This window comes from Sebastes fasciatus, chromosome 18 (assembly GCF_043250625.1).
Source record: "Sebastes fasciatus isolate fSebFas1 chromosome 18, fSebFas1.pri, whole genome shotgun sequence".
Taxonomy (NCBI): domain Eukaryota; kingdom Metazoa; phylum Chordata; class Actinopteri; order Perciformes; family Sebastidae; genus Sebastes; species Sebastes fasciatus.
This window is the reverse complement of record NC_133812.1, coordinates 21,793,106-21,818,077: the sequence shown is the minus strand read 5'-3', so window position 1 is coordinate 21,818,077 and position 24,972 is coordinate 21,793,106. Positions and strand designations below refer to the sequence as shown.

General features: G+C 37.6%; 3 protein-coding genes across 5 annotated transcripts; 1 reads left to right on the top strand and 2 right to left on the bottom strand.

The window, feature by feature from the left end:
- Positions 1-1,916: 1,916 nt before the first annotated feature.
- Positions 1,917-6,742, bottom strand: ccdc25 (coiled-coil domain containing 25). 2 transcript variants are annotated; one of them, XM_074615624.1, is made up of 9 exons: positions 6,556-6,742; positions 6,315-6,362; positions 6,149-6,188; positions 5,977-6,028; positions 5,055-5,130; positions 4,755-4,858; positions 4,376-4,578; positions 4,095-4,140; positions 1,917-3,781 (listed from the first exon to the last, which is right to left on the bottom strand). In XM_074615624.1, the coding sequence occupies exons 1-9, from the start codon at positions 6,578-6,580 to the stop codon at positions 3,752-3,754; spliced, it is 624 nt and encodes a 207-aa protein (XP_074471725.1). In that variant the 5' UTR covers positions 6,581-6,742; the 3' UTR covers positions 1,917-3,751. The 2 variants fall into 2 exon arrangements, with proteins under 2 accessions (XP_074471725.1, XP_074471726.1); XM_074615625.1 differs by lacking the exons at positions 6,315-6,362; positions 6,556-6,742 and adding an exon at positions 5,618-5,649 and having other exon boundaries at positions 2,857-3,781.
- Positions 6,743-7,689: 947 nt separating this feature from the next.
- esco2 (establishment of sister chromatid cohesion N-acetyltransferase 2) lies at positions 7,690-16,570 on the top strand. 2 transcript variants are annotated; one of them, XM_074615194.1, is made up of 15 exons: positions 7,690-7,811; positions 8,569-8,636; positions 9,303-9,457; positions 10,347-10,653; positions 10,808-11,108; positions 11,225-11,337; positions 11,565-11,676; positions 11,861-11,927; positions 12,128-12,170; positions 12,511-12,652; positions 12,938-13,069; positions 13,622-13,711; positions 13,951-14,094; positions 14,634-14,818; positions 15,000-16,570. In XM_074615194.1, the coding sequence occupies exons 2-15, from the start codon at positions 8,584-8,586 to the stop codon at positions 15,130-15,132; spliced, it is 1,977 nt and encodes a 658-aa protein (XP_074471295.1). In that variant the 5' UTR covers positions 7,690-7,811; positions 8,569-8,583; the 3' UTR covers positions 15,133-16,570. The 2 variants fall into 2 exon arrangements, with proteins under 2 accessions (XP_074471295.1, XP_074471296.1); XM_074615195.1 differs by lacking the exon at positions 7,690-7,811 and adding an exon at positions 8,308-8,422.
- Positions 16,571-17,124: 554 nt separating this feature from the next.
- pbk (PDZ binding kinase) lies at positions 17,125-24,179 on the bottom strand. Its single transcript, XM_074615196.1, has 7 exons — positions 24,041-24,179; positions 22,441-22,608; positions 22,221-22,360; positions 20,793-20,962; positions 20,087-20,216; positions 18,570-18,761; positions 17,125-17,823 (listed from the first exon to the last, which is right to left on the bottom strand). Exons 2-7 carry the CDS (start codon positions 22,605-22,607, stop codon positions 17,591-17,593), a joined length of 1,032 nt encoding a protein of 343 aa, XP_074471297.1. The 5' UTR covers position 22,608; positions 24,041-24,179; the 3' UTR covers positions 17,125-17,590.
- Positions 24,180-24,972: the final 793 nt, after the last annotated feature.

Sequence of the window (24,972 nt, the reverse complement as noted above, 5' to 3'; positions counted from 1 at the left end):
TTGTGGATATAACAACCGTTTACAGTAAATGCTGCTAACAATGTGACATGAGAAATAAGCAGTAGACGGAACTATCACAGTCGAGGACATAAAAAGGATAGCATAATGTTGCTAATTATGTTAACGTTATTATTGTTGGCTTGTACCGAAACTCTATGCCCAAAAGGGGCACACAAAGTGTCCGTCAGATAATTATATAATTATTGCACAGCATCATATAAGTATTGCACAGAGTGATCAGCATATGATATTGCACATATCCGTAACAGCTTATTTACGGTGTTTACATTGCACAAAAGTGACACAAAAGTGACCAAAGTGTTATTGCACATGTCCATAACAGTAGATTTACATTGCACGTGTTCAACTCAGACAGAGGAGATGTCAGAGTTCAGGAGGTTTATGGCAGATTGGTAAAAAGCTGTTTATATCAACAACTAAAATAATCCATCTCCCAGACATGTCTTTTTCAATTTCCTGACTTCTTAATGTGTCCTTTAAAATGGCAACAACTGCGGATCGATTACTGCCATTGGAAAACCACACATGTACTCTGTTACCTGTGTAAAGAAAGCGTTGGAGTTCAAATAGTGACGTCAGAGTAGCAGTGCATCATGGGGGATTAGCTCAAATGGTAGAGCGCTCGCTTAGCATGCGAGAAGTAGCGGGATCGATGCCCGCATCCTCCAATTTATTGTTTCTTATTTATCTCCAGTTATTTCTTGTTCAGGAGAAAGGATGTCACCCGCTCTATACTGTTTTATTTTTTACCGTTACACCATGGATGTGTAAAGATAACTACACCCACCTGACATCGCCTTTTTCCTGGTTTACAAGGCGTCGAGATGATTCGCCTCCACATGGTGAGTTTGTAGTTTATTCCTGTAATTTTGTAAAAGCAACGTTTAAACCGTTTTTTCGACCTCCATCACAACACGAATATGACTAAAATTGCACTTTAAGAAGACAACCCAACCCCCACTCTCTTAAACCGCCCAACATGGAGTTATAAGATGGTAAAAAACAAGTTTGCCTCGGTCGAGTCAGCTGTAGCACCGTGAAAGCGAAACAGAAGTTCAATGCAGAAATTAGAAGTGTTCACCAACTGCAAAGTCTTTGTAAATAAAGTAAAAAAAACTTTAAATAGTGACGTCATGTCTTACATTGCATCACGGGGGATTAGCTCAAATGGTAGAGCGCTCGCTTAGCATGCGAGAAGTAGCGGGATCGATGCCCGCATCCTCCAAATTATTATTTCTTCTTTTCGTTTGTGGATATAACAACCTTTCACAGTAAATGCTGCTAACAATGTGACATGAGAAAGAAACAGTAGACGGAACTATCACAGTCGAGGACATAAATTATATACTATATTCATTTTTAACAGTCTCTTCTGCACTATATTCCCTTTTTTAAAAGTTGTGTATCACAGCTGTTATCCTGCACTATATTCAGTTTTAACAGTTTTCTTCATCTCCTTGTATTTTTATATCTGGTATATTTTTTTGTACTTTGTACTTTGCACTACTAACTTTTTTACTGCCTTTTTACTAACATGTTTTGCACTATGGAACTGTGATGCTGGAAAGTTGAATTTCCCTCGGGATCAATACAGTTACTATCTATCTATCTATAAAAAGGATAGCATAATGTAGTTAATATGTTAACGTTATTATTGTTGGCTTTTAACGAAACTCTATGCCCAAAAGGATCATATTATGAACAACATAAATCTGTAAAATGTCCTCTGATGAATAATGTCACGGCTCATAATACCAGTACATTGGTGCACTAATAGGACTCTTAAAGAAAACAATTAAAGTATTTGAAAATGAAATAAAATATCTAAAAAGAAATATGAATCCTTTCAAATACATAAATGACTGAATCCCCAAAACCAACATTTACTAATAAAGTATAGTATTTAGAAATGCTTTCCACAGGATTGCTGATTTATTGTCATAAAACAATCAACAACATCTTGGCAATTGAAGTAAATTAACAAAATTACAGAAATTAATTCAGAAGTTAGTATGATGACATCATGTGAAACAACTTAACATATTATTAATTTTTTTTTTTTACATGCAAAGCACCACATGAAACCGGCTTACATCCTCATGTAGCACATTTTCTCCACATTTAGCAGATCCTCCACAGTGAGAGTCGTTGAGTCATTGTCAAACAAACACATGTCTGTGCCACTTTAAAGAAATGTTAATAAACAGCATCAACATGTTCGACCTGCAGATCCTCTTAATGCATTAACATGGTGTAAATGAGTTGATGTCGCCACCTACAGGAAAGAGAAAGAAACTGCTACAACTTTAAAAACTGCAGTATTTTCTTATTAAACGGTTTATATTTTAAACCTGCAAAATGTACGAGTTTTGTTAACTACAGAGCTATATCTACTGAATACTAGGAAGAGTAGATAAGCGTCAAAACTGCAGTATGCGTTTTCCCCTTCCTGGAGATAACGCACATAAATCAGCATATAATACATCTAAACAGGTCTAATCTGATGCTGCTGTTACATTTCTCAGCCCTATTTGACAAAACAAAATCTTTCCTCAAGGTCTGCTTACTTGCTTTTTAGTCTAACTTTAAATCGAATGTGAGGGATTTAATTTTAAGTTATTTGAAAAAGGGACAATGTACATTAATCATCATTCAAACAAATGTGAATGTACCTGAGTTATTCAGGAGGCTTGTTTTCATCGGCAGTCCCTTTGCCAGATGTTAAGCGTCCTAGAATAATAAAAAGAATACAATATGTACAATAGTTAAGAACATACTGAACATAGATGTTTACAAAGCAAGTAAAAAAAGGCCTTGAGTTAAGATGTTTTCTACAGTTTCAAAGGTCATGAATTTACTTGCAGGCTTTATTTTCACTATTAACGGAGCTCCTGAAGTCTGGAAACGTATTATTTATTCAATGCTGTGCACACAAATTACTTCTTGTCCGCGCTGTTTGTTTTGATAGTCTATTAATCATTAAAGTCATTTTTTTTGTTTTATCATTGTAAACTTACTGTAATTTATTTGGGTTTTTGACAGGTAGTTGGACAAAATGAGCAATTTAAGACGTCAGCTATGACTGTAGGAAATGTGACAGGCGTTGTATAAAAATAATCGTTAGATGCAGCCCTGAATTTGTGCACACAAGATTAAAACAAAATATCAGGACTTCAGTGGTTCCACACACTGGGTCTGCAGTTGGATGCTGCGACTGGTTTATGGTGCTTTGTTAATCAATATAAGGGCTTGTCAATGAATTAAGGGTTTAATACATTGAATTGTATTGAATAAAATCTGACATGCAGAGAAATGAACACATAAAGAAAGTGAACAGAAGAGTTTGCAGGATTATAAAAACACCAGAACACCCAATTTCATCATACATCGACATCAGTCAAAACAGTTCTGCTATTTTAGTGTTTTCCTCCAAAATGATCCTCAGCATTCTTCTTTGTTGTCCTGTGTCTACAGTGTCGTCCTGTGATGTAGAGGCCAGCCAGCTTGGTTTGGTGTCTGAACCAATCAGCATGTGGAATAAAACCCCAGCGCTGTCCCTTACTGGCTCGCTTTCTGCTCAAAGCGTCCAAAAGCAAAAAAGGTATTTGTCTTTGTTTTTTTCTTTCTTTCAATGTCAGTTACAGCAAGCAAAAGCAGCAGGAGAGTGTCCTGACAGCAGGTCTGAGTGGTGGAGGAGAATTCGGTCCACTTGCTGCCTGGTGTTCACCTCTCACATGAAGTCGTCTGAATCATTACCATCCTGCAAACGACAGGCAGCGAAGCACAAGTTAATGTTAAAGCTTGCCCATGACCTAAACATATTTCTTTCTTTTCTGCTTCATTCAGATTGTTAATATAAATAATTGTATGCTTTGTGCCTCTTTTTCACTTGACACTGATACCATCATATATAATGAAATAGGAAAATACATTGTGGTACATCTCCGTTAAGTGACCCATTCATGAATATCCCTCATATTGAAAATTATTCTACGAAAAAATGTAGCAGATCCTCTGACCTTCCCTCTCTGTGAATTCCTAAACAAAATATAAATTAATAGATTTGTTCTCACCTCATTAGTCATCATATTTTCACTCTTCATCAGTGAAGTGTAGCTCCTGGAGAGAGAAACCAAAACATAACAAAATGTTAAATATACAGAAAATGTAATAAAAACTTCAAATATAGAGTACAGTTTTAAATTAGCAGTATTTCAGAAGGCCATTACTTTAAATGCTTCAGTAAACTATTTCACAATACTGAGGTATTTTCTTTTTTTTAGTTCAATCCAACTTTTCTAAAACAATGTCATGGGAAACAATGATTTTTTTTTTATCAGAGTTGTGGACGTACTTGAGTTCGTCCATCTCTTTTTTCCTCTTCACATCCTCCTTCTCTTTCTTTTTCTGGTCCTGGATCTGAGCTTTCTTCTCGTTCCTCTCCTCTTGGTCTCTCGACTCTTTCTCTGCCATGAAGTCGGGGTAGCGTTCGTCTTTGGTTTTCTCCAGACGATTTACGATCTCATTGACCTTCTTCTCCACTGACACGCTCTTCACCTGTGAAACACACGAGACACCTTAGAATACAAAACAAAAACAACGCGTTCAACACCTGTCATAATGGGCTATATAAATCAAATTACCATCACAGTGAACATGACATCAGGTTTAATCTAACTTTGTATTATTTTTCCAGAGTCAGACTGTTTTCATGTCAGTGCTGGTCTACTGACCTCTTTCTGTCGAAAGAAGCCGATCTGTCCTACGTCCATGTCTCCGGTTTTCTTCAGGTTGGCCCACGGCGTGTAGACAACATTGATGTTGTTCATCTTACAGCCTGACAGCACACAACACAGTTTAATTTAATATACATAGAAATATACATAAAAAACAGGAGAAAAATGCTTTGATAGGATGATTTCTCAGGGTAGTTGTCAGCATGCAGCTTTAAGGATTTTTTTTTTTTAACGCAGCAGATCCTGATACCAATCATTCTACAAATGACATGACATCATCAGGAAGCAGATATTTACCTTGGATGCTGTTGTTTTTCACCAGCTGTGCGCAGTCTATGAGCACCTCAGGGGGAATATCACTGATTGTCTGACCCTAGAAAACACACAGAGCGATCAGCAGTGCCTATGTTTGCTAAAGGCATCGGTGTCGTTCAAACTAAGTGCTCAGTGGATAGTTGAACAGTGTCTGAAAAATTTGACCCGTCCGACAATTTTGGTAACTTTCCGAAACGGAAAATCTGACAAATCCGCCCTGTTTATGCAGTGATTAGCCAGCTATGCAGGGTCGACTAACGAGTGCAACACCCTGAATGAGTTGAAGGACAAGCTATAAAAAAGTGTGGCGCATTAGGGGTGTAAGAAAAAATATTGAATATTGTGATATTATGTTTTGTGATACTGTATTGATTCTCAAAAACGCTATAGATTTTTAAATAATAGTTTACATGCAAAGATTAACTGCAAAGAGATGTGCCCTTTCAGTATATGTTCCCTCTTAAAGTAGTGCTACGATGTTGGATTGAAGGTGAGTAGGACAACTACTTTGTTGCAAGCATACCCCGGCCTTAAGGGTTACATACCATTAGATCTAGGGCTTCTTCTACATTGCAGACTTCCAGTGCACAAGACAACACATAGAAATTTACATTTTAGTGTTTAAAAAAAAAAGGGAATTTCACATTTTACCTCATAGTTTAAGTGCTCACAGTCAAGGTCTTGAATCAACAAGATTTGTCATCCTAAAGGTGGTTCTGGGAAAAATGTCTGCTGTGTTCAAGGGCTAAAATAGATCAACCTGAGCATCATTGTTGTCTCATTTGTGCTGTTTTGCTCAACGCTACATGTAAATTGACCAAAGGTAACTTATGTATAATAATGTAATACTGTATAATCAGGACTTGTGTACTTCAAATTCAGTATTTCAGGGTTGACTCTTTACCTTATGTAATCTCAGATAAACGTGAGCTGAAGACAGTTTGTCCACATGAAACCTAAAAAACAACAAGACATAATTAACTCATAATATTAATATTAATTGTTTTTACAGATTATTTATTAGAAGATATTAAATAACATCTGTTAAGCACTTGCTAAAATAACACAAGACTCACCAGATGTCTTCAGGCCATCCATACTTTATTAGATCCTCATCTGCAAAAACAATATTAGTAAGAGTTGGTGTGGCACATTACAAATAGTAGCAGCACAAGACAAAAGTTATACAAAGAGCACTGAGTGTGTGGAAAAGGTTGTGTTGTGATCTAATAATGAACTTACTTTCATATTTGTCTTTGCCCATGTAGATTGTGTAGGGAGGATTCACCTCTGAGAGAGAAACAACAAATAGTTACTGTATATACTGTATAGTTACTGGTTGAAACAGCTACAAAAGATGGCACTAAGCACATAAAAAGACACATCCAGAGTCACATTAAATGAGAAATAAAGCTTTATAAAGTGTTGGCTAACCAGGCTGCTAGCTAACGTTGCTGCTAGCTCTGTTGTAGTTTTTACTCACCAGCACTTGTGAAGTAAAACACCATTTTACAGGAATTAAAACTCTCTAACAAGATATGGATGTTTAGTGTATGTAGTTTGAAAGCTACCACAGCTAATTGTGAACGCAAAGAGATATATAAACAGCTGTGTGGAGACTGCTGCTGCTGTCACTTTTCGCATGTACAAATTGACCCGGGAAGTTGTTCAGTTAGCAGGAAGTACAGGACAGGAAACAGGAAGTACCCACATTTGTTTTTTCCAAAATAAAAGCTTGACTTATCCATACATTTTTTTAACTGTCTCTATCTAGAAAGAAATTTGAAAAAAAAACAAAAACACAAGACATACAAATAGCAGACAAATCAACAACAAATCACATACATATTTATGCCAATCACGAATTAAATATTTTATCCTGCACCCCCTGCTATTTTATAACTGTGTTTAATATTTCTTTCTGCAAATATGTTGTCTGTTGTTGCTGTTTTTGATAGCTGTCTGTTAATTTGCTGAACACCCATGATTTTTTGCAATTGTGGTTATTGTGTATATCAATATATATATATATATATATATATATATATATATATATATCAACATATGTCAATATATATCAATATATATATGGTTTTGTTCATTATTATCTATATACACACATATATATATATATATATATGGTTTTGTTCATTATTATCTATATACACACACATATATATATATATATATGGTTTTGGTCATTATTATCTATATACATATATATATATATATATATATGGTTTTGTTCATTATTATCTATATACACACACACATATATATATATATATGGTTTTGGTCATTATTATCTATATACATATATATATATATATATATATATATGTGTGTGTTTTTGGTCATTATTGTCTGTCTTTTTTCTCTAAACCACTATGAAAAAAAATAAATATATATATATATATGGTTTTGGTCATTATTATCTATATATATATATATATATATATATGTGTTTTTGGTCATTATTGTCTGTCTTTTTTCTCTAAACCACTATGAAAAAAAAATATATATATGTTTTTGGTCATTATTATCTGTCCCTCCGCGCTTTTACTGTGGTAGCTCGATTAAGACAATAATAGTGTTTCCGTTTCCGGTCCGGTTTTTTTTTTTTTAGAGATTAGCGCGCGCTGTTCAAAACACGGAGAAGAACCGCGGCAGAAGAAGAAGCAACAACTCAAACTTTATACCCACATTTATATAGTTATATACTCCACAGAAACGTGTCCGGTAAGAGATATGTATTATAACAGTTAACGTGTTTACTGGTTGTGTTTGGTACGTGGCTGGTTTCTCTCCTAAATGACGTAATTACGGAAAAAGTAACTGACATGTTGAGAACAAACAGCCGTTAAATAACCGTTAAATAACCGTTAAACAACTGCTCGATGTTAAGATGTGTTTATTAGCTTCAAAAACAAACACAAACATGGAAACAAACCGGTAACATGTGCTCCATATCGACACGTTAGCTAGTTTGTATTGAGACAGTCACCTTACGTATAAGCTAGCTAATCATCCCGCCAATTATCCATTCATCTCGTTAAATAAGCGCTTCTCTTAGCTAACATGTAATGCTAGGCTAACGTTCATGACGACATTAATCCACGTTCGTGCACAAACAAGATGATGTCATTTTTTGATGTGACATTAAATTGAGAACGCAGATCAATTATCCAATTCTAGCTACCAATAACCCCGGTGTACTAGTTTACCGGCTTCATGCACTTTAGCATTAAGAAGGTCACACCAAACTACTGTTGAAAATCAATTTAACGTCAAACATAAAAACACCATATTATACAACATCATAATTATTTTCTTGTACACCCAGTATTAGAGTAAGTGAGTTGTGACACTACAAATATGTTAGAGGGAAATGCTTCCTCCTGTTTTCTGAGGTTTTTTTAGATGCAAAATGCTTAAAGTTGTGATATTTTATATGTTAATCTAGAAAACCTGCTAATGTTAATCTGTGTGTGTGTAGGTGAAGTTTGTGAAAATGATGCCCACTACTACCAGGAAGAGGAAGCTCTCCTCTCTGGACTCTGACAGGTGAGTTGTGAACACACTGACTGGATTTAAGCATTTTTTAAAAGGTTGACTGGCTACTCTGAAAATGTACTGTACTTGTGGCACATGTGGTACATTAAGATGTATCAAATGGGGCTAGGTATCAATTACTGAAAGCTGGTTTGAATAAGTCACATTTTTAATTTAATTTACTTTGATTAGACAGTCCCTGATTTAAGTAAAAAAACGTTTGCCAAATTCAGACTTTTGTCCAATGCTAGGCAAGCGTTTCTACAGCAGTACAATATCATATTGACACTAGTATGGAAGAATCTCAGCCCCAGTAACGGTAAACAGTTATTGATATACTGTGTATCCTCATGTGTTCCATACATTTCTGTCAAACATTTTAACAGTTTATTTTCCTTATTTATTCATATCTGAAATCTGCCATTTTCCTTAATTCATATTTTCATTAAAGTATTCTGGGTTTGACATTTCTAGTTGCATTTTGTTTAATATTTGTATCGCCATCTATGGATATATGCTGTATTTTTGTTGGTTTTACAATTTTACTACATGGGTATTTGTTAAAATCTGAAGAGAGGTTTTCATCTGGGGAAACTTGGTGAAAGCTGTGTTGGATCTGTAGCATTTGCTGTTTCTCATCTCTCACTGTGACCCGATCTATTGTTACCTTAACTCCAGTAACCCGGCCAAGAACAGGGTGAGGGAGGAGGTGTCCCCCGTGAAGAGGAGCAGCCCCAGGAAGCCGCCACAGTCTCCGATCAGGAAGAAGCTTGTCGGGCTGCTGAACAAGGAGAACTCTTCCTCGCCACAGAAGTCCCCACGTAGAGCAGCAGGTAGGGTGGACTAGTGAAAGCCATCGTTGGTAATTTTGGATCAGCCGATGTGGTTTATACAGTTTTTCTCAATTGTTTACAGTATATTTCTGAGAGCATACCCCATATTCTCAGAACTCTACACACAAATCCAAAAACACACACAAAAGGCAAAACATTGCTTTCAAAACAATGCTATGTAACGTTACATACACACCATCATATGAATAGACATTTTTAATAACTAGTTGAACACCGATTTGCTTTTGACGACCTGAAAAAATGGCCAACATGCAGTGCTCAGCGCCTTGTCACGCTGCTTTTACCATAGCGAAAATGTGGTGGACACGGCCCCTTTGGCTCCTTCTTCCTCCTCCTCCTTCCCGTCCTCTCTCACTCCTCTTGCTAAGCTTCTTTCTCCTATGTCTCATCCATTGCTCCCAAAACAGAAGAGCTCACCTGTGGCCCTTTTTATTGCTAAAGCTCTGATTGCTAACGTAGCAACTATGCAACATGTGTTTGTCTATGTGAGGAGTGAGAGCGGATAGTAGGGACGTTAAGTTAAGCATTTTGAATGGCAGGGTGTTCCATGTGAACTTAATCGATTTTATCCTTGAAGATTGAGCCAAATGTAGAGTTGTGTTTTGAAAAAAGTGTGGTTTAGAACTTCAGTCTAAATGTAAAGCAGGAAATGTGCTTGTATTTTAGCAGAATTGGTTCACAGAGTTGGTATATGAGTTACAGGTTGTGGTCACTGTGTCTCAAGTTCTAGTCTTGGTGTGTAAACAATTGAAAAAAACTTAAAGTCTAAACAAATGCATTGCATTAGTAGAGTTAGGACATGCTGCAAAATGACTCCATCCTCCCCTTTTCCACATTTGTTTCTCACACATATATATCATCTTTCTAGGCTCTCCAGCCAAATCACCTCGTAAATCTCCGTTCAAACCTTCCATGGTTACAAGCTCCTTCTATGGCCAGAATAAGCCCATCTATCTCACTCCACTAGAGAGGAAGGCGATAAAGGAGTCCCGGCCTTCTCCTCCTCCTCCTCCTCCTTCCCCTCCTTCCCAGGAGAAAAAGAAGAATAAGAGGAATGTTAAAGGAGGAAGGAAGCAGAGAAAGGTGGCTGCAGGATCTAGTAATGTGGGGAAGACGGGTACCAAAAGCAGTGCGACATCTCCAAAGATGATCAAGCTGTCCAAATTTAACAGCAGGTTTGTTTCCATATAAGTCACACTCCAGTCATTGCTGTTTTGTTGGTGCTTCTGCAGCTTTCTGACCTCATGTTCTAGTATCATCATTAGCGTAGTTTTAGTTAAAATTTATCTTTAATCTGTATTTGCAATCATGCATCATTTATTTCAACAGTGTCGCTGCTAAACCGGCGTCTACTACAACCGCTGCTCCCTCTAGCAGCGCTAAGCCAGCAGAGCCCAAGAAGGCGATCACCATCACTTTCAGCAGCATGAAGCCCAAACCGAAGATCTTTGTAGGTGCAGCTTTCTTCAGTACAGGGAAGAGACCTACATCCATGTACAAGAAATCTGCACCAAAATCCTCGACCAGGTCAGCTTCAGTCCCTAAAAGCAAAGCTGTCCCGCTGCAGACGAGTGAGAAATTAAAGCCACCTGCTCAGGTGATGAACCAGCAGCAGAAACATCCTGAAGAGGTAAGTAGAGCCACTGTGTTGGTTTAGACCAGGGTTATAATAGTTATGAATTTTCAATTGGTTTTTATTTTATTTTGGTTTTGACTTTTCAGTTTTGTACTGGTTGTTGCCTGCAGAGTGCTGTCAAGACTGAAGAGAGCCAGCCGAGCACAAAGCAGAGAGTAAAGTTTGATCCGTCAGACTGGATGGACCCTGTTAACGAACAGCCTGAAACTCCACAGCCATTCAGGTGCTTTACTTCATAAACGTTTGGCTGTCTGTGAATAATTCCCCCCCCCCAAAGTAAGAAGAAATTGTTCCAACCTTTGGACCGACACATTTCTGAATGTTTTAACAAGACAAAACCTATTGAATTTGGCATGTTTACATGTTGGGGTGTCCTGTGTACAGATTTGCAACTATATTGGGGAAATGCATTGTTCCAGGTCATCAATAACCTTCATCTTCTTCCTGCAGCTCTCCTAAAATGTTGTCGGAGAAATATGGGATTACCAAACAGCTGAATATTGTGTTGGCAAGGACCCCAACAGCAAGTCCTGCATCCACAGCTGCATGCCTCAGTACTCAGGTACAGCAGACATATACCCACATTTCATAGATAGGATTTTTTTCTGATTCTTCATGTTTAAAATCTTGATTATCCAACTTAGCTTTACTTTAGCTGCAGGTCTTAATCATCACTAGACATTTGTAGCTGAATAAAAATGATGTTGACCTCAACCATACATTTATTTTTATTTTTCTTCTTCCAGGATGGTGTCTCTGAGTTTGACCTGAGTGATATAAGTCCCACCAGTGCTGCTGCCAGCCCACTCAAAGGTACATAGACACAGTTTTTACCAGTTCAACATCTGTAGCTGATTTCACTCCACTGAGATACTGATCAGCACACATCAAATCATAGACACTTCAGCAGCTTTATCCAGTCCACTCACCTTGTTTTGAGGTTTCAGATGTTTAAAATATCTCCTGTTCCATGAAAGCTTTATTTTAAATATCTCTTTTTATTTTCTCCACAGAATCTGCAGCGGTGTATCCCATCTTTGGCTCTGCCTCCAAGAGGTGAGACAGTCTGTTTAGTCATCAACAGTTAACATGGCACAATGAGAAGATTTCTTGTGTGACCCAAAACAGGAAGTTGTATTTCCAGCTTATAAAGAGGTAAAGCTTTGAGGTTCTGGCAAAAGAAGATGGAAGCATTTCTTCCAACATGTTAACTCTCTTCAGTAAAGACAAAAACAGCAGGGAGATGGGAAGCAAGATCAATGACACGTTTTACAAAACAGAATATAATGAGTAGCCGCTGGTGTCATCTTTTGTTTATTTGATTACTTCTGTCGCTCTTTAGTACCATGTTGTGTTTTGCATTAACCCACTGTTCTGTTATTTTGCTGTCCTGTAGGTTAAAGAGTGCCTCTCGGCGGCAACCAGTGTCCTGCAGCACCTCCTCTGGCCCGATAACGTCACTGCAGACTACTCCTGCAGCCAAAGAGCGACCTGTTCGCAGGAGGAAAGAGAAACAGGACGACGACCAGCTCATCATTGTACGTTAATGTTTATATTCTCAGGCTATAGACTAGATTTTGGTACATACTTGAGCCCAGAATACATATTTGAAGGCAGGTGCAGATACTATGTATTGAAGCTGGTTAATTTTATGTATGATTTAATGCCAACTACAATATAAATTTATATGCAAAAAGTAGGTTGGAAGGAGGGAAATTAGAAATGAAGTGGGTTTTTTTCTTTCGGTTTACATGCGTCAATTTCCCTTCCATTTGTCTTCCTGTGTGTGTTGACTGCATCTTTCTCTGTATTTTCTCAATCAGGACGCAGGTCAGAAGCAGTTTGGAGCGATGACCTGCAGCTCGTGTGGGATGGTGTACAGCGCAGAGAACCCAGAGGACAATTTCCAACACACCCAGTTCCACCAGCGCTTCATCGACTCCATCAAATTTGTGGTAAAACTTCCTTCCTTCCTTCCTTCAATCTCCCTGAACTGAACTCTCTAAGGAGACACCTTTATGGAAAGCTGTTTTAACATTAATAGCTGGACTGGATACGTGTCTTTATCTGTCTATTTATCTATGTTACTTTTCTCCTCCTATCCCATGCTTTAGAAAAATATTCAGAAAATACGAAAGACAATATCAAAACGATATTCAATTAAGGCTCCAGTCTCCATACCTGTCAAATCTAGACCAGGAACATGAACTTTTTAAAATAATATTCGTCGTAGATCATGATATAAATGACAAAATAAAATTCAGTTCACAATATTGACAGTCTTTCGTCTTCAATTACACCTCTGTTTCAATATGTAGTAGTAATATACCACTTCTTAACTGTACTATTTACTCCATTTTTTTTCATTTCTGCCACTGAAATGAATAAATAACTTATTTATATTTGAAGTACTATTTTGCAGAGATCTTCTGCCAAGGCTGCTGGCATGAGTTTGTTTCATGGGGAGGTGAGTTTGTAACTGCAGCTTCTCTCTGTTGTGTTTCCAGGGCTGGAAGAAGGAGCGGGTGGTGGCCGAGTTCTGGGATGGAAAAATCCTCCTAGTCATGCCAGATGATCCCAAATACGCCATTAAAAAGGTGTTGGTTTGCACTTCAGATGGTTTCTCACAGTTCGTGTGTGTGCTGTAAAGTATGTCTCCACTTCAGTCTGTTAAAATTATAGTTCCGCTAGCAGGAAATTTGAAGTCAAACATACTCCAAAGTGTGTCATATTTGATGAAGTGAGTGTGTGAGAAATGAGAGAAAGTGTACAAACTAGTTTTTCCATGTTGGTGTTCATGCCTCATTCCTCACCGTGTGTGTGTGTGTGTTTTCAGGCTGACGACGTGCGGTGTGTAGCGGACAGCGAGTTGGGTTTCCAGCAGGTGACTCTGAGCAGACCCACACAGGCCAAGACCTACCTCTTCATCAACAGGGAGCGCATGGTGGTGGGCTGCCTCGTCGCTGAATCCATACGCCAGGTAGGGCTGAAGATGTGTGTGTTTGTTGGGTTAGTGTGTGGTAGATTCAGTCCCATTCTATCTCTTCTGGTATTTGTCCATGAGGACCTTCATACAGCAGTTCCCAACCGTTCTGGCACATGGCTGCTTAAAACTAGTGACTAGTTCAACCAAAAAAGTTATCAAGTAATAGACATATTATTATAGTATATTTGAGGGAGTATTTGTGTAGTTCTCAACCTCTTTCCCTAAGGGACCCTTTTCTTTCATTGAGTAGACTGATGACCCCTGTCTAAGTGACATATTTTATAGATATTTCATATTCTATTCAATGCATAACGATAGCAGGACATAATAACTGATAACTGGTAACCCTTAATTAACCTTTGTATCCTATTTATACTCTGAACTAAAACAGCCATCATTTGCCTCCATGAATTGTCATCTTAAGTCACATCATGGGCTTATAGGTGTTGTGACTTTTCTATGTAAACATTTGACAGTAAATTGTGCTCGTTCAGTGCCTTGTGTTGATGACGATCCACTTTTTGTCCCTGCAGGCTTACAGAGTCCTCGAGCAGCCGGACCAACCCAAAGACATGACGAAGGACGACTTCATGGAGCGACACCGAGCCTGGTGCTGCTCCACCGTCCCAGAACAAGCTCTGTGTGGGATCAGTCGCATCTGGGTCTTCAGTCTGGCCAGACGTCAGGGCATTGCCACACGCATGCTGGACACCGTCAGGTACAAAGTCTTCTTACTTTTGTTGACCAAATTGGCACATATTTTCATTTTAGCGAAGAAATGACCACAAAAAACACATTCAAATAGCATTTGAACTCAACTTGACAGCATTTATATCCTACATTTAAAGAAATTGCTCTTAAAGGCTTTCAGTAATTACATCTCTCTTGTTGTTTTTTAGGAGCACCTTCGTGTACGGCAGCCATCTGACCAAGGAAGAAATCGCCTTCTCTGACCCGACGCCTGACGGCAAACTGTTCGCTACTAAGTACTCCAACACACCAACATTCATGGTTTACAACTTCATTGCATGAAGTAAATACGTGGATTAAAGATGCATGGTTTCAACTGACGCATTTGAAGTATTACATATTAACAGATCTTAAGGCAATTGTTTAATTGTCTTTTCATATGCAAAGCAATAACTGTTCAGGTTTTTTATAAGGGTGCTCCGATCAGGATTTTTTGGGACTAATCACGACCGCTAGAAGCAATATAGATCGATCGCGGAGTCACCGCTATTTCTCTGCGCCGGTCAACAAGCAATTCTGCGTCTGCCTGCCTGCTAGTATCTCTCGCACAACTGAATAACTGTTGCGGCAGATTGCAAGTCAGGCTGTTCAGACAGTATGCGTCGCAGAGCAAGAATCGTGTACGTATGTCCTGCTGTTAAAGAGCAGGCAAATGAGTATTAAAAATGTTTCAATTCAGAATCGATGAGTCATCTGATCGGCTCTAATGATCCGTCTTTAAAGAGACCACCATCTAAATCAAACTATTTAGAACGAAAATCAGCTAATAACGATCGGAGTACCCTTAATTTTTCATCTTGACGAGGCTTTAGTTTGTGTTGGTGTGTCAAAGCCTGTATAATTTCAATACGTTCCGTGTTCAGGATTAAAGGTACAGTGTGTAGGATTTAGTGGCATCTAGTGGTGTATTTTCAGATTACAACCAGTTACCCCTCCGCTCACTCCTCCCTTTCCAAGACGGCGGTAACTTGAGCTGGCGAGTGCAAAACTGTGGTAACGTCGTTCGCCTCGCTAAGAGGCCATCCTTACCATAATAGCACTAGACGGCGGCTGGCAGTACCACGGTTTTGCACTCTGCGGCTTACATTATCACAGTTTCACAAGCGCGGCGGAGAACTACAGTGGCCTTCAGGTAACATGAAAGGCTCTCTCTAGATCCAGTGTTTGGTTTGTCCGTTCTGGGCTACTGTAGAAACATGGCGGACTCCATGAAGAGGACCTTCTCCCTATGTAGATATAAACGTCTCATTCTAAGCTAACAAAGACACAATGATTCTTAGTTTCAGGTGATTATACAATAAACAAAATAGTTATGAATATTATATTCCATTTCTGCTAAAAGATCCCCGGAAGTCCTACACACTGGCCCTTTTTTAAGTTGTTTTTAAAGATTCATGATTCACCTGTTGTCACTCAGTATTTATACTCTATAATTTACTGTTGAATGTATATTAGCAGCGTTTTCTATTCAGATGTTTATATTCTGCTAAATAAGGAGCTTGAAACTGCAGCGACGGAAAATATTTCCTATTTTTGCATGAAAGAAAACTAGAAACCTCCTTTTGGTTCAAATGTTTGCTACAAGTTCGAGGTTTTCGGTACGTTTTTGGAAGGAAATATGTTGATAGAGCTGTTGTAAGTTGGATGCCATTGTTGTTTAGGGGCATTCTACTTTGTAAATACATTTAATAAACATTGCCTTTTGTTTTATGATCCTAAACGTGTTTCTTGAAAATATTTTTGCACTGACTGTACACTAACAGTTCACTTAAAATAGATGTATATAATTATATTGTTACTTCAAGAGGAGGGCCTATCATCTGTGTAACGGCAAATAGAAATCAGTCGTTCAAAATTTTGGTAGCTACGCGGAAAATATATTTCTTACAATAGTTGCATAAACTATTAGATTTTTTTTTTATAATTTAGAACTTGTGTTTCCAGTCACATTTTTTATGCATTTGGAAGCATTGCAATAGAAAAGCTGTATGGAAAAGGCAAAATTTGATCCTCAATTGCGGGAAACAAATGTTTTTGCTTGAGGTGGTTTTTTTAACGCTGCAACAGAAATGCTCCCAATCCCGTATTTGGCACCTTTAATTACTAAAAACAAAGAAAGCAGATATTATTGCATCTCAGCTCATACAATGCAGATTCCTGTTAACCAGAGCTGCAGTACAATCTACCACAATTATGCCATAGACACTGATACATCAGCAGAATATATGCAATGTAATGTAAAAGGTAAATTAACACAGGACAGCGCTAGAGTTGTATCAAGAAATATCAAAGTTTATAGAGGTGCAGAAGCAAACATACACGAGAAACTTAGAAAGTAAGAAAGTAAAAACACTTACACTAAAAGTTGACGTACATTGAAGAAAAAAAGAATACTGTACAACGAAGACAACATACAAATAAATGACAGACTAATTGCTATTTAAAGTGTCAACAGATAAAGATGGACAGTATAGAAATTACAGTGAGCTACAAAAGCTTATCGTAATTTGTCAAAGGCAACCGATACTTTGACCAGTGACGTATTTCTACGTCTAAATTGGATCCTCAACATTTACATGTCCTGGAGCTTCTAAATGAATACAAAAAAAACCAAGCAAACTAGTGAATATATGGTCAGAACCTCAATCCCCTATCAGTTTATCTCTAATATAAATCCCCTTCAGCCAGTCATTAACAATTAGCCTATTCTAAGATCAGAATTCTGAATTATTTGTAGAAATCAGTCGATAACAATCACCTCACTAGGCATTAAATCCAGCGGGGCATTGCTCTCTAAAGCCTGGACGATCTGGGCGGCTGAGGGTCTCTTCCTCGGGTCCTCCTCTGTGCAGAGACAGAATAGCTCCACCGTCCTCCGGTACGAGCTGCCCAGAGCCTTGACATCCAGCACCGGCCTCGTCCCCAACCTCTCATAGTAGGCGTCCTCGTCAAAACTCTCCTCCATAGAGTTCTCTGAAATACAAACGCACCATTTTAACACACACGCTCTGTTTGAATGTAGCAGCTTGTAATGTCAGGAAATCGACAATAGGACATTTTTGAACGGCACGGCTCTAATGCCTCGTTTATACTCCTAAACGGACGCATGCACGGACAGCTGCGGGCGCTTAGTAGTTCTGTTTATAATGTTCGCTTTTTTGCAAAGTACTATACTATGACTTATTTTTTCATCACACCATACTATGAATTTTCTTCGACATATTATACTATGACTTTTTAAAATGTTTTCGACATATGAAACTTGACTTTTTTTGACATACTATACTATGATTTATTTTTTCCACATACTATACTAGAACTTTTTTTAATTTTTTCGACATACTTTTAACTTTCTTTATTTTTCGACACGCTATACTATGACTTTTTTTGACACATTATACTATGACCTTTTTTTTTTCCGACATACTATACTAGGACTTTTTTTCGGAAAACTATACTGACTTTTTTTTCTCGACATGCTATACTAGGACTTTTTTAAAAACTCTTTTCGACAAAGTATACTATGACTTTTTAAAACTTTTTTTTTACACATTATACTATGACTTTTTTCGACACATACTATGACTTTTAAAAAAAGTTTTCAACACATTATACTGACTTTTTTGACACCGCCACAGAACTATAACTGAGCTTTAGCCTAAGTAGAACGCAAATCAGCCGGATGTGTGGAGAAAGTACGAAATTCAGGGGGGGCTTACCTTCATCCTCTTCCTCATCGTTGTCATCATCCTCCAGCATCTCCAGATGAGGCATTGCCAGCGTAATCATCTCCCACAGAGTCAGACCGTAGGCGAAGATATCAGCCTTGTCAGTGATTTCTCCGTCCTCCTCCAGAGCTTCCTTTGGTTTCCACGGCTCCGTGCCGATGTACTCCGCCTTTGGGTCTGACACTGAGGACAGAGAGAAGAAAAACATTAACTAGAAGGGCACTCGGAGAGCACAGACCTCCACCAAGGTTGTTTCCATACGTGAAAAATAATGTGTGATTTCGGAGCCACTCCAAAATCGAATGGGATCTTCCTTCCAATTAATCCCGCAAACAAAAAGAAACCAACAAACCAAACTGAAAACGTAACCTCCTTGGCGGAGACAATGAAACCCAAATTGGGCTGGATAAAAATGTAATTACAAAACAAAACATTCAATTTGTTTGTGTTTCCATAATAGACAAAATAGTGTCAAACACAAAACTAAATACAAAGCGCATGTAGTTCTGGCTTTTTTTGTTTTACAATTGCAACGACAAAGCAAAGATCCAGAAGTTTGCAATTAGTTTAAAATAAATAAAGGACACCCCCACTGGCTGACATGTATGTACAAGAAGAATCAAAGCACGAGAGACTAAAGACTTTTTGTTTCTGTCCGGGCACAGGAACAAAGCTAATCAGCTGCTATAAACAGTTGTTTCAAACCAAATCTTTTCTGCCAATTCTGTGCTTTACTCCATGATTATTCCCACTTGTAATGTTTACACACACACAAACACAACTCACGGTCAAGTGAGTGTGTGTGTGTGTGTGTGTGTGTGTGTGTGCACATTACATCCTTGTCTGATGACACAATTATTTTAGAATTGATAAAATTAGAGTTTTAAAGTTAAACTTAACTCAGAACATTTACTCGAGTACTGTATTAAGTAAAGAACAAGTACTTCTACCTGTACTTAAGATTTTATCAGTCAACCTATGCTGTGTTCACACCACAAGCGTCACAGCAACAAATCATTTTCAATGGAAGCCGCTGACATGAAGCTATAAACTGACGGCGTGACGCCGTACAAATAAAGTTGAGCTGGTCTCAACTTTTTTCAGCGCTCCAGTTTGTAGATTCATGTCACCGGCTTCCATTGAAAATGACTTGTAGCCCGTTACCGTGTCGCTCGTAGTGTGAACACAGCTGGTTTTGCGATATGACTGTATGACCTACTGTAAATAAAAATGTAGATAGTCAAAAAATCAAGTGCTATATTTTCCCTGTTGTCTAAAGCAATGAACAACTATTTTCAGCTATTTTCAATTTCAAAGTTTTTTGAGGAGCTAGAAATAAATTGTTGTTTATAAGATGTCCCTGAACTTGTGTACAAACAGTGATCATTGTGGGAGCTCCCACTATCCCTCTCACCACCCCTCACACAGAAAGTACAGTGCTGTATTTTCACATCAAAGCTACTCAGTTTATTTTTATCCTGACTGACATGAACACAGTTACTAATTACCTCTCATGTTCTCGTCCAGCTGCAGAGACACACCGACGTCGCAGATCTTAACGGTCTCAAAGTCGCCCTTGATGACAACGTTGCATGACTTCATGTCGCCGTGCAACAGCTTCTTCTCATTGTGGAGATACTGTGGAGAGAAACAAAGACTTAACAATGTCCTTCTGTGTTTATTTGGTTTTGTTAAACAATCCTCATTTCTAAAATTAAATTAGAAAGATGGCTGATGAGGAGACGAGACAAATATGATTTGGGAAAGAATGAACGACTGATGTCAGTGGGCTTGTCTACGGTGTCCCATGGATATTTTATTAAATCATATTATTCTTTATTATTAGTATAAATAAAATAATTAATAATAATAATATTGTTAGGAGTAAAGAAACCAGTAAATATTCACATTTAAGAAGCTGGAATGAGGTAATTTTCTTTATTTTCTATACACAAATACTGAAACCAATTAATCAATTATCAAAATAGTTTCCGAAAATGTAATAGTTGACAACTAATTGAGTAATCGCTGCAGCTCTAGAAGAATACTACAGGATGATTAACAAGCAGGAGGAGGTATAAACTATAAAAAAAGAGCAGCTGATGTGTGCAGTAATCTCTCATATGAAGACAAACATCATGAGTATAGAGGGACACAGGTGTGAAGTTAATCCAGATATGATGCATGTTAACACCAAGAGTGTCTGTGATTTACCTGAAGGCCACGAGCAACATGCAGCGCTACTTTTTCTATGTTGGCAGCGGGGAACGCTTTCAGGCCGTCCTCTCTCCTCTTCTCGATCAGGTCATTGAGGGACTGCTCTCCTCCGTACTCCATCGCCAGACACTTTGATCCATCTTTGGCCGTGGTGAAGGCACGAAACCCTTTAATGTTGGGATGATAAGGACACAGAATTAACAAAATGAGCTATTAATGCCATACTTGTAACATCAGTCGGCACTAGAGAGGTGTACTTGGTGGGAAATTAAAATGAGCTGACTAACAAGCCATTGAAAAGCCTAGTTTTAGCATTTGCTTCCACATTTGTCCACTCAACCTGAATCTTAAGCAAGTTTACCTTTATGTTGTCACTTTACCTTCCTACTTTTACTATCTGTGTACATCTCTGTATATACACATTTATTACTTCTCATTACATATAAACATTCACTACACTACATGTTTACATTACAGTTCATTCACTACACAATTACTGTACACAGGTCTACCACAAATATATACAACTTTACTTTATATGTACAGTATGTACATTTTATCCCTATATTCTAAGTTCTGCACTGTTTCTTCTTTTTGTACATATTTAAAAGGTACAATGTGTAGGATTTGGTGACATCTAGCAGTGTGGTTGCAGATTGCAACCAACTGAGTACTCTTCCGCTCACTCCTCCCTTTCCAAGACTGCGGTAAAGCGAGCAGCCGGGTGTAAAACCGTGGTAATGCCGTTCGCCTCGCTCAGAGGTCATCATCACCATAATAACACTACTTTAAGAGCAACGGAAGTCAGACAGCGACTGGCAGTACAACGTTTTTGTACTCTGCGGCTCACGTTATCGCAGTTTCACAAGCGTGTCAGAACTACGGTGGCCTTCAGGTAACATAAAAACATGAAAGGCTCCCTCTAGAGCCAGTGGTTGGTTTGTCCGTTCTGGGCTACTGTAGAAACATAGTGGACTCTGAAGAAGACGCACTCCCTATGTAGATATGAAGAGCTCATTCTAAGGTAACGAAAATACAACGATTCTTATTTTCAGGTGATTATACACTAATGAAAACACAGTTATGAATATTATATTCCATTTCTGCCAATAGATCCCCCGAAATGTTACACACTGTTCCTTTAATGAGTGTTGTTGGAGGGAGTCTGAGATCCAAGTCGCTGTTCCTTTGGAGTGAATACTGTGAGGCCTTTATCAACGTTACGATCAAAAATGATTCTGCCGTTTGTATCTGAAGTGTAAAATGTCCCTTAAAATATTCCTGTGGTTTACAATGATGCCAGAGACACAAAGAAGCATTAAATCATTCATCTATGTATTATTTTCTGAAGAACGTCTGTTACACTGGCCACTGTAAAGTGCTACACCACAGTGTATGTACCGTGAGCCTGCGGTCGTGTCTTACCGACAATGTTTGGATGATTGATTCCCTTCAGGACCTCCGCCTCCTCGTTCAGGCGCTTCTGGTAAACCGCCGTCTGTCCGGATGCACACCTGCTGTTGATCTTCTTCACAGCCCAGGGAGACGCATTCAACTTTCCCATTCTAGGAGAAGAAAGAAGAGAGATGAGGAGATATACATTATTATAAACAATGTATTTTTATAATCAGATAATACTACAAACCTGTTCATGAGGTAAACGTTGACTCCAGTCCCACAGCCCAACTTCTTCATGAAAGGTGAGGCCGGGATGGTGATTGGGGTCCCTCCGCTGCTTCCAACGCTCTTCACTCGGATGCTTTTAGGGGTCTTGAATGCGCCCTCGTCGCTGCATGAGGTGGGGGAGGCCATTCTGTCCAAGGAAAACAAATACTACAATAGTTAACAGGGGAAACACACATTCGGATACAGTTAATAACCCAAACACATAACATTTAATCTTAATATCAACACTAGTGACTTAAGGGGAGACCTTTTGTTTTTCATGTACTAGTACATTTTGAGACTTTAACTATTAGTTAAAATTGTTTATCCTAGTATTCACCAATATATAGTGGATTTTACAATACATATCTTTAAAGGCCTTTTTTCTCAGACTCTGAGCCAGAAATCTCCACTTCAGTAGCACTAACATCCAAACTTTCCAATTTTATTCCCATCTATATTCTGAAGGTGTTTTACAGAGGGGTTTGTTTATATATCATTCCTGATTTATATAATATTTTATTCATAAAAACATGGATTTTCTTTAAAGCTGTTGACAGTATTTTCTAAAGAGACATCCAAAACTCCCTCTGTAAAAAGCTTTGACTCTGTCAACAAAATAGAACAATAATTTTGAACCTGGCTTTATCCAATGTTCAGATTTCTGTTCTGGAAATGTAAGATAAGATAAGATAAAACTTTATTAATCCCGAAGGAAATTCTTGTGCCAGAGATTGCTCAGAAAAACAACAAAATTACAACAAGTTCAAGTGTATAAAAAGAAAAGTACTATTTCTAGCAGCAGTGACTAAAAGAATAACAATTAAATAAGATACATTTAGTAAAATGAGTAAATAAGATAGGTAAAATAAAAAAACTGAAAAAGAAATGTATGCACATTAGCACATTATTTGATAAGATAATACCTCATTTGCAAATTCAAACAAAATTTCTTAGGGTGTTGTCTGTGTTTTATTTATCTTATTTATTATTATTTGTTTTCCCCTTTAACTACTTATGTTCTTTGTATTTGTTTGCCCTTAGTTCCTAGTATTGTCTGTTTTTGTTGATATATATATCAGAAATGAGGCGTTATACACACCACAGAGAAGTCTGTATCACTGACATGCACATGCTTCCCAATAAACATATTTGAAACAAACATACAAATTTCAGAAAACTTTGTAATACAAAACTGAATCAATAAAATGGGGAAGTTTCATGGTGGGTGTCAATTGTTATCCCCTGGGATGTCTCCCCTTTAAGGTCCTAAAAGTTAATATTTATAGGAGTTTTAGGACGTTTTGATGCATGTGATGTAAGCCGAATTAAAATCTGAACTGTCTAATGTTTTACTAACTATGTATAAAGTTATTTCAGTCTAAGAATACGTAAAACAACAATAAAAAGCATTATTTTGAATGGAGTCTGGCACAGTAGTCTTCATTAATGGCGTTAACTTCGATACTAAATAAAGTGACACGTTACTGATGTTGTAATGAAGACAGCCGGATTTAAGTTGTTTTCATAGTGTTTTGAGTCAGATAAGTCCATAGTTTAGTTAATAAATGTAACGTTACCTGCGTTTTCTTTCACTGTTTCACAAACTGAACTGAACTGAACTGATGAAGTTTAGATTAAAACGCGCCGAACATTCAAAATGACACTTCCGGCTTCAACCCGGCTGCACGACGGAGGCCGCGGAGGGACAAACTGAACGGATGGCGATTGAGGCTGGAAAATGAAAACAGCAGAGTTAAAACTAATTTCTTTATTTGATAAGACTTTAGGGCAGGGGTCAACAACCTTTACTATCAAAGGAGACATTTTAGGCAAAAAATAAAAAATCTGTCTGGAGCCACAAAACATTTGAGCATTGTGATGAAGGTAACACAGTTTATAGTCTAAGTATATAGTATATAAGTCTAATGCAATGAGAGCCAAAGAGCAAATGTACTACAGAGTATTAGGGCCACATTGAGGGAAAAATAATCTGAGATTTACAGAATAAAGTCATAATATTATGAGAATAATGTCGTATTTTAACGAGAAAAAGAGTCATAATTTACGAAAATTAAAGTCATAATTTAACGAGAAAAAAAGTTGTAATATTACGAGAATAAAGTCGTAACTTAACGAGAAAAAAGTCGTAATTTGCGAGAATAAAGTAATAATTTAACAAAAAAAGTTGTAATTTATGAGAATAAAGTCATAACTTTACGAGAAAAAGTCGTAATATTACGAAAATAAAGTCATGACTTTACGAGAAAAAAAGTCGTAATATTACGAGAATAAAGTCATAACTTTACGAGAAACAAAGTCGTAATATTACGAGAATAAAATCAGAATTTAACAAGAAAAAAGTCGTAAAATTACGAGAATAAAGTCATAACTTTACAAGAAAAAAAGTCATAATCTTACGAAAATAAGGTAATAATTTAACAAAAAAAGTTGTAATTTATGAGAATAAAGTCATGACTTTACGAGAAAAATAACATGTAAAATTACTACT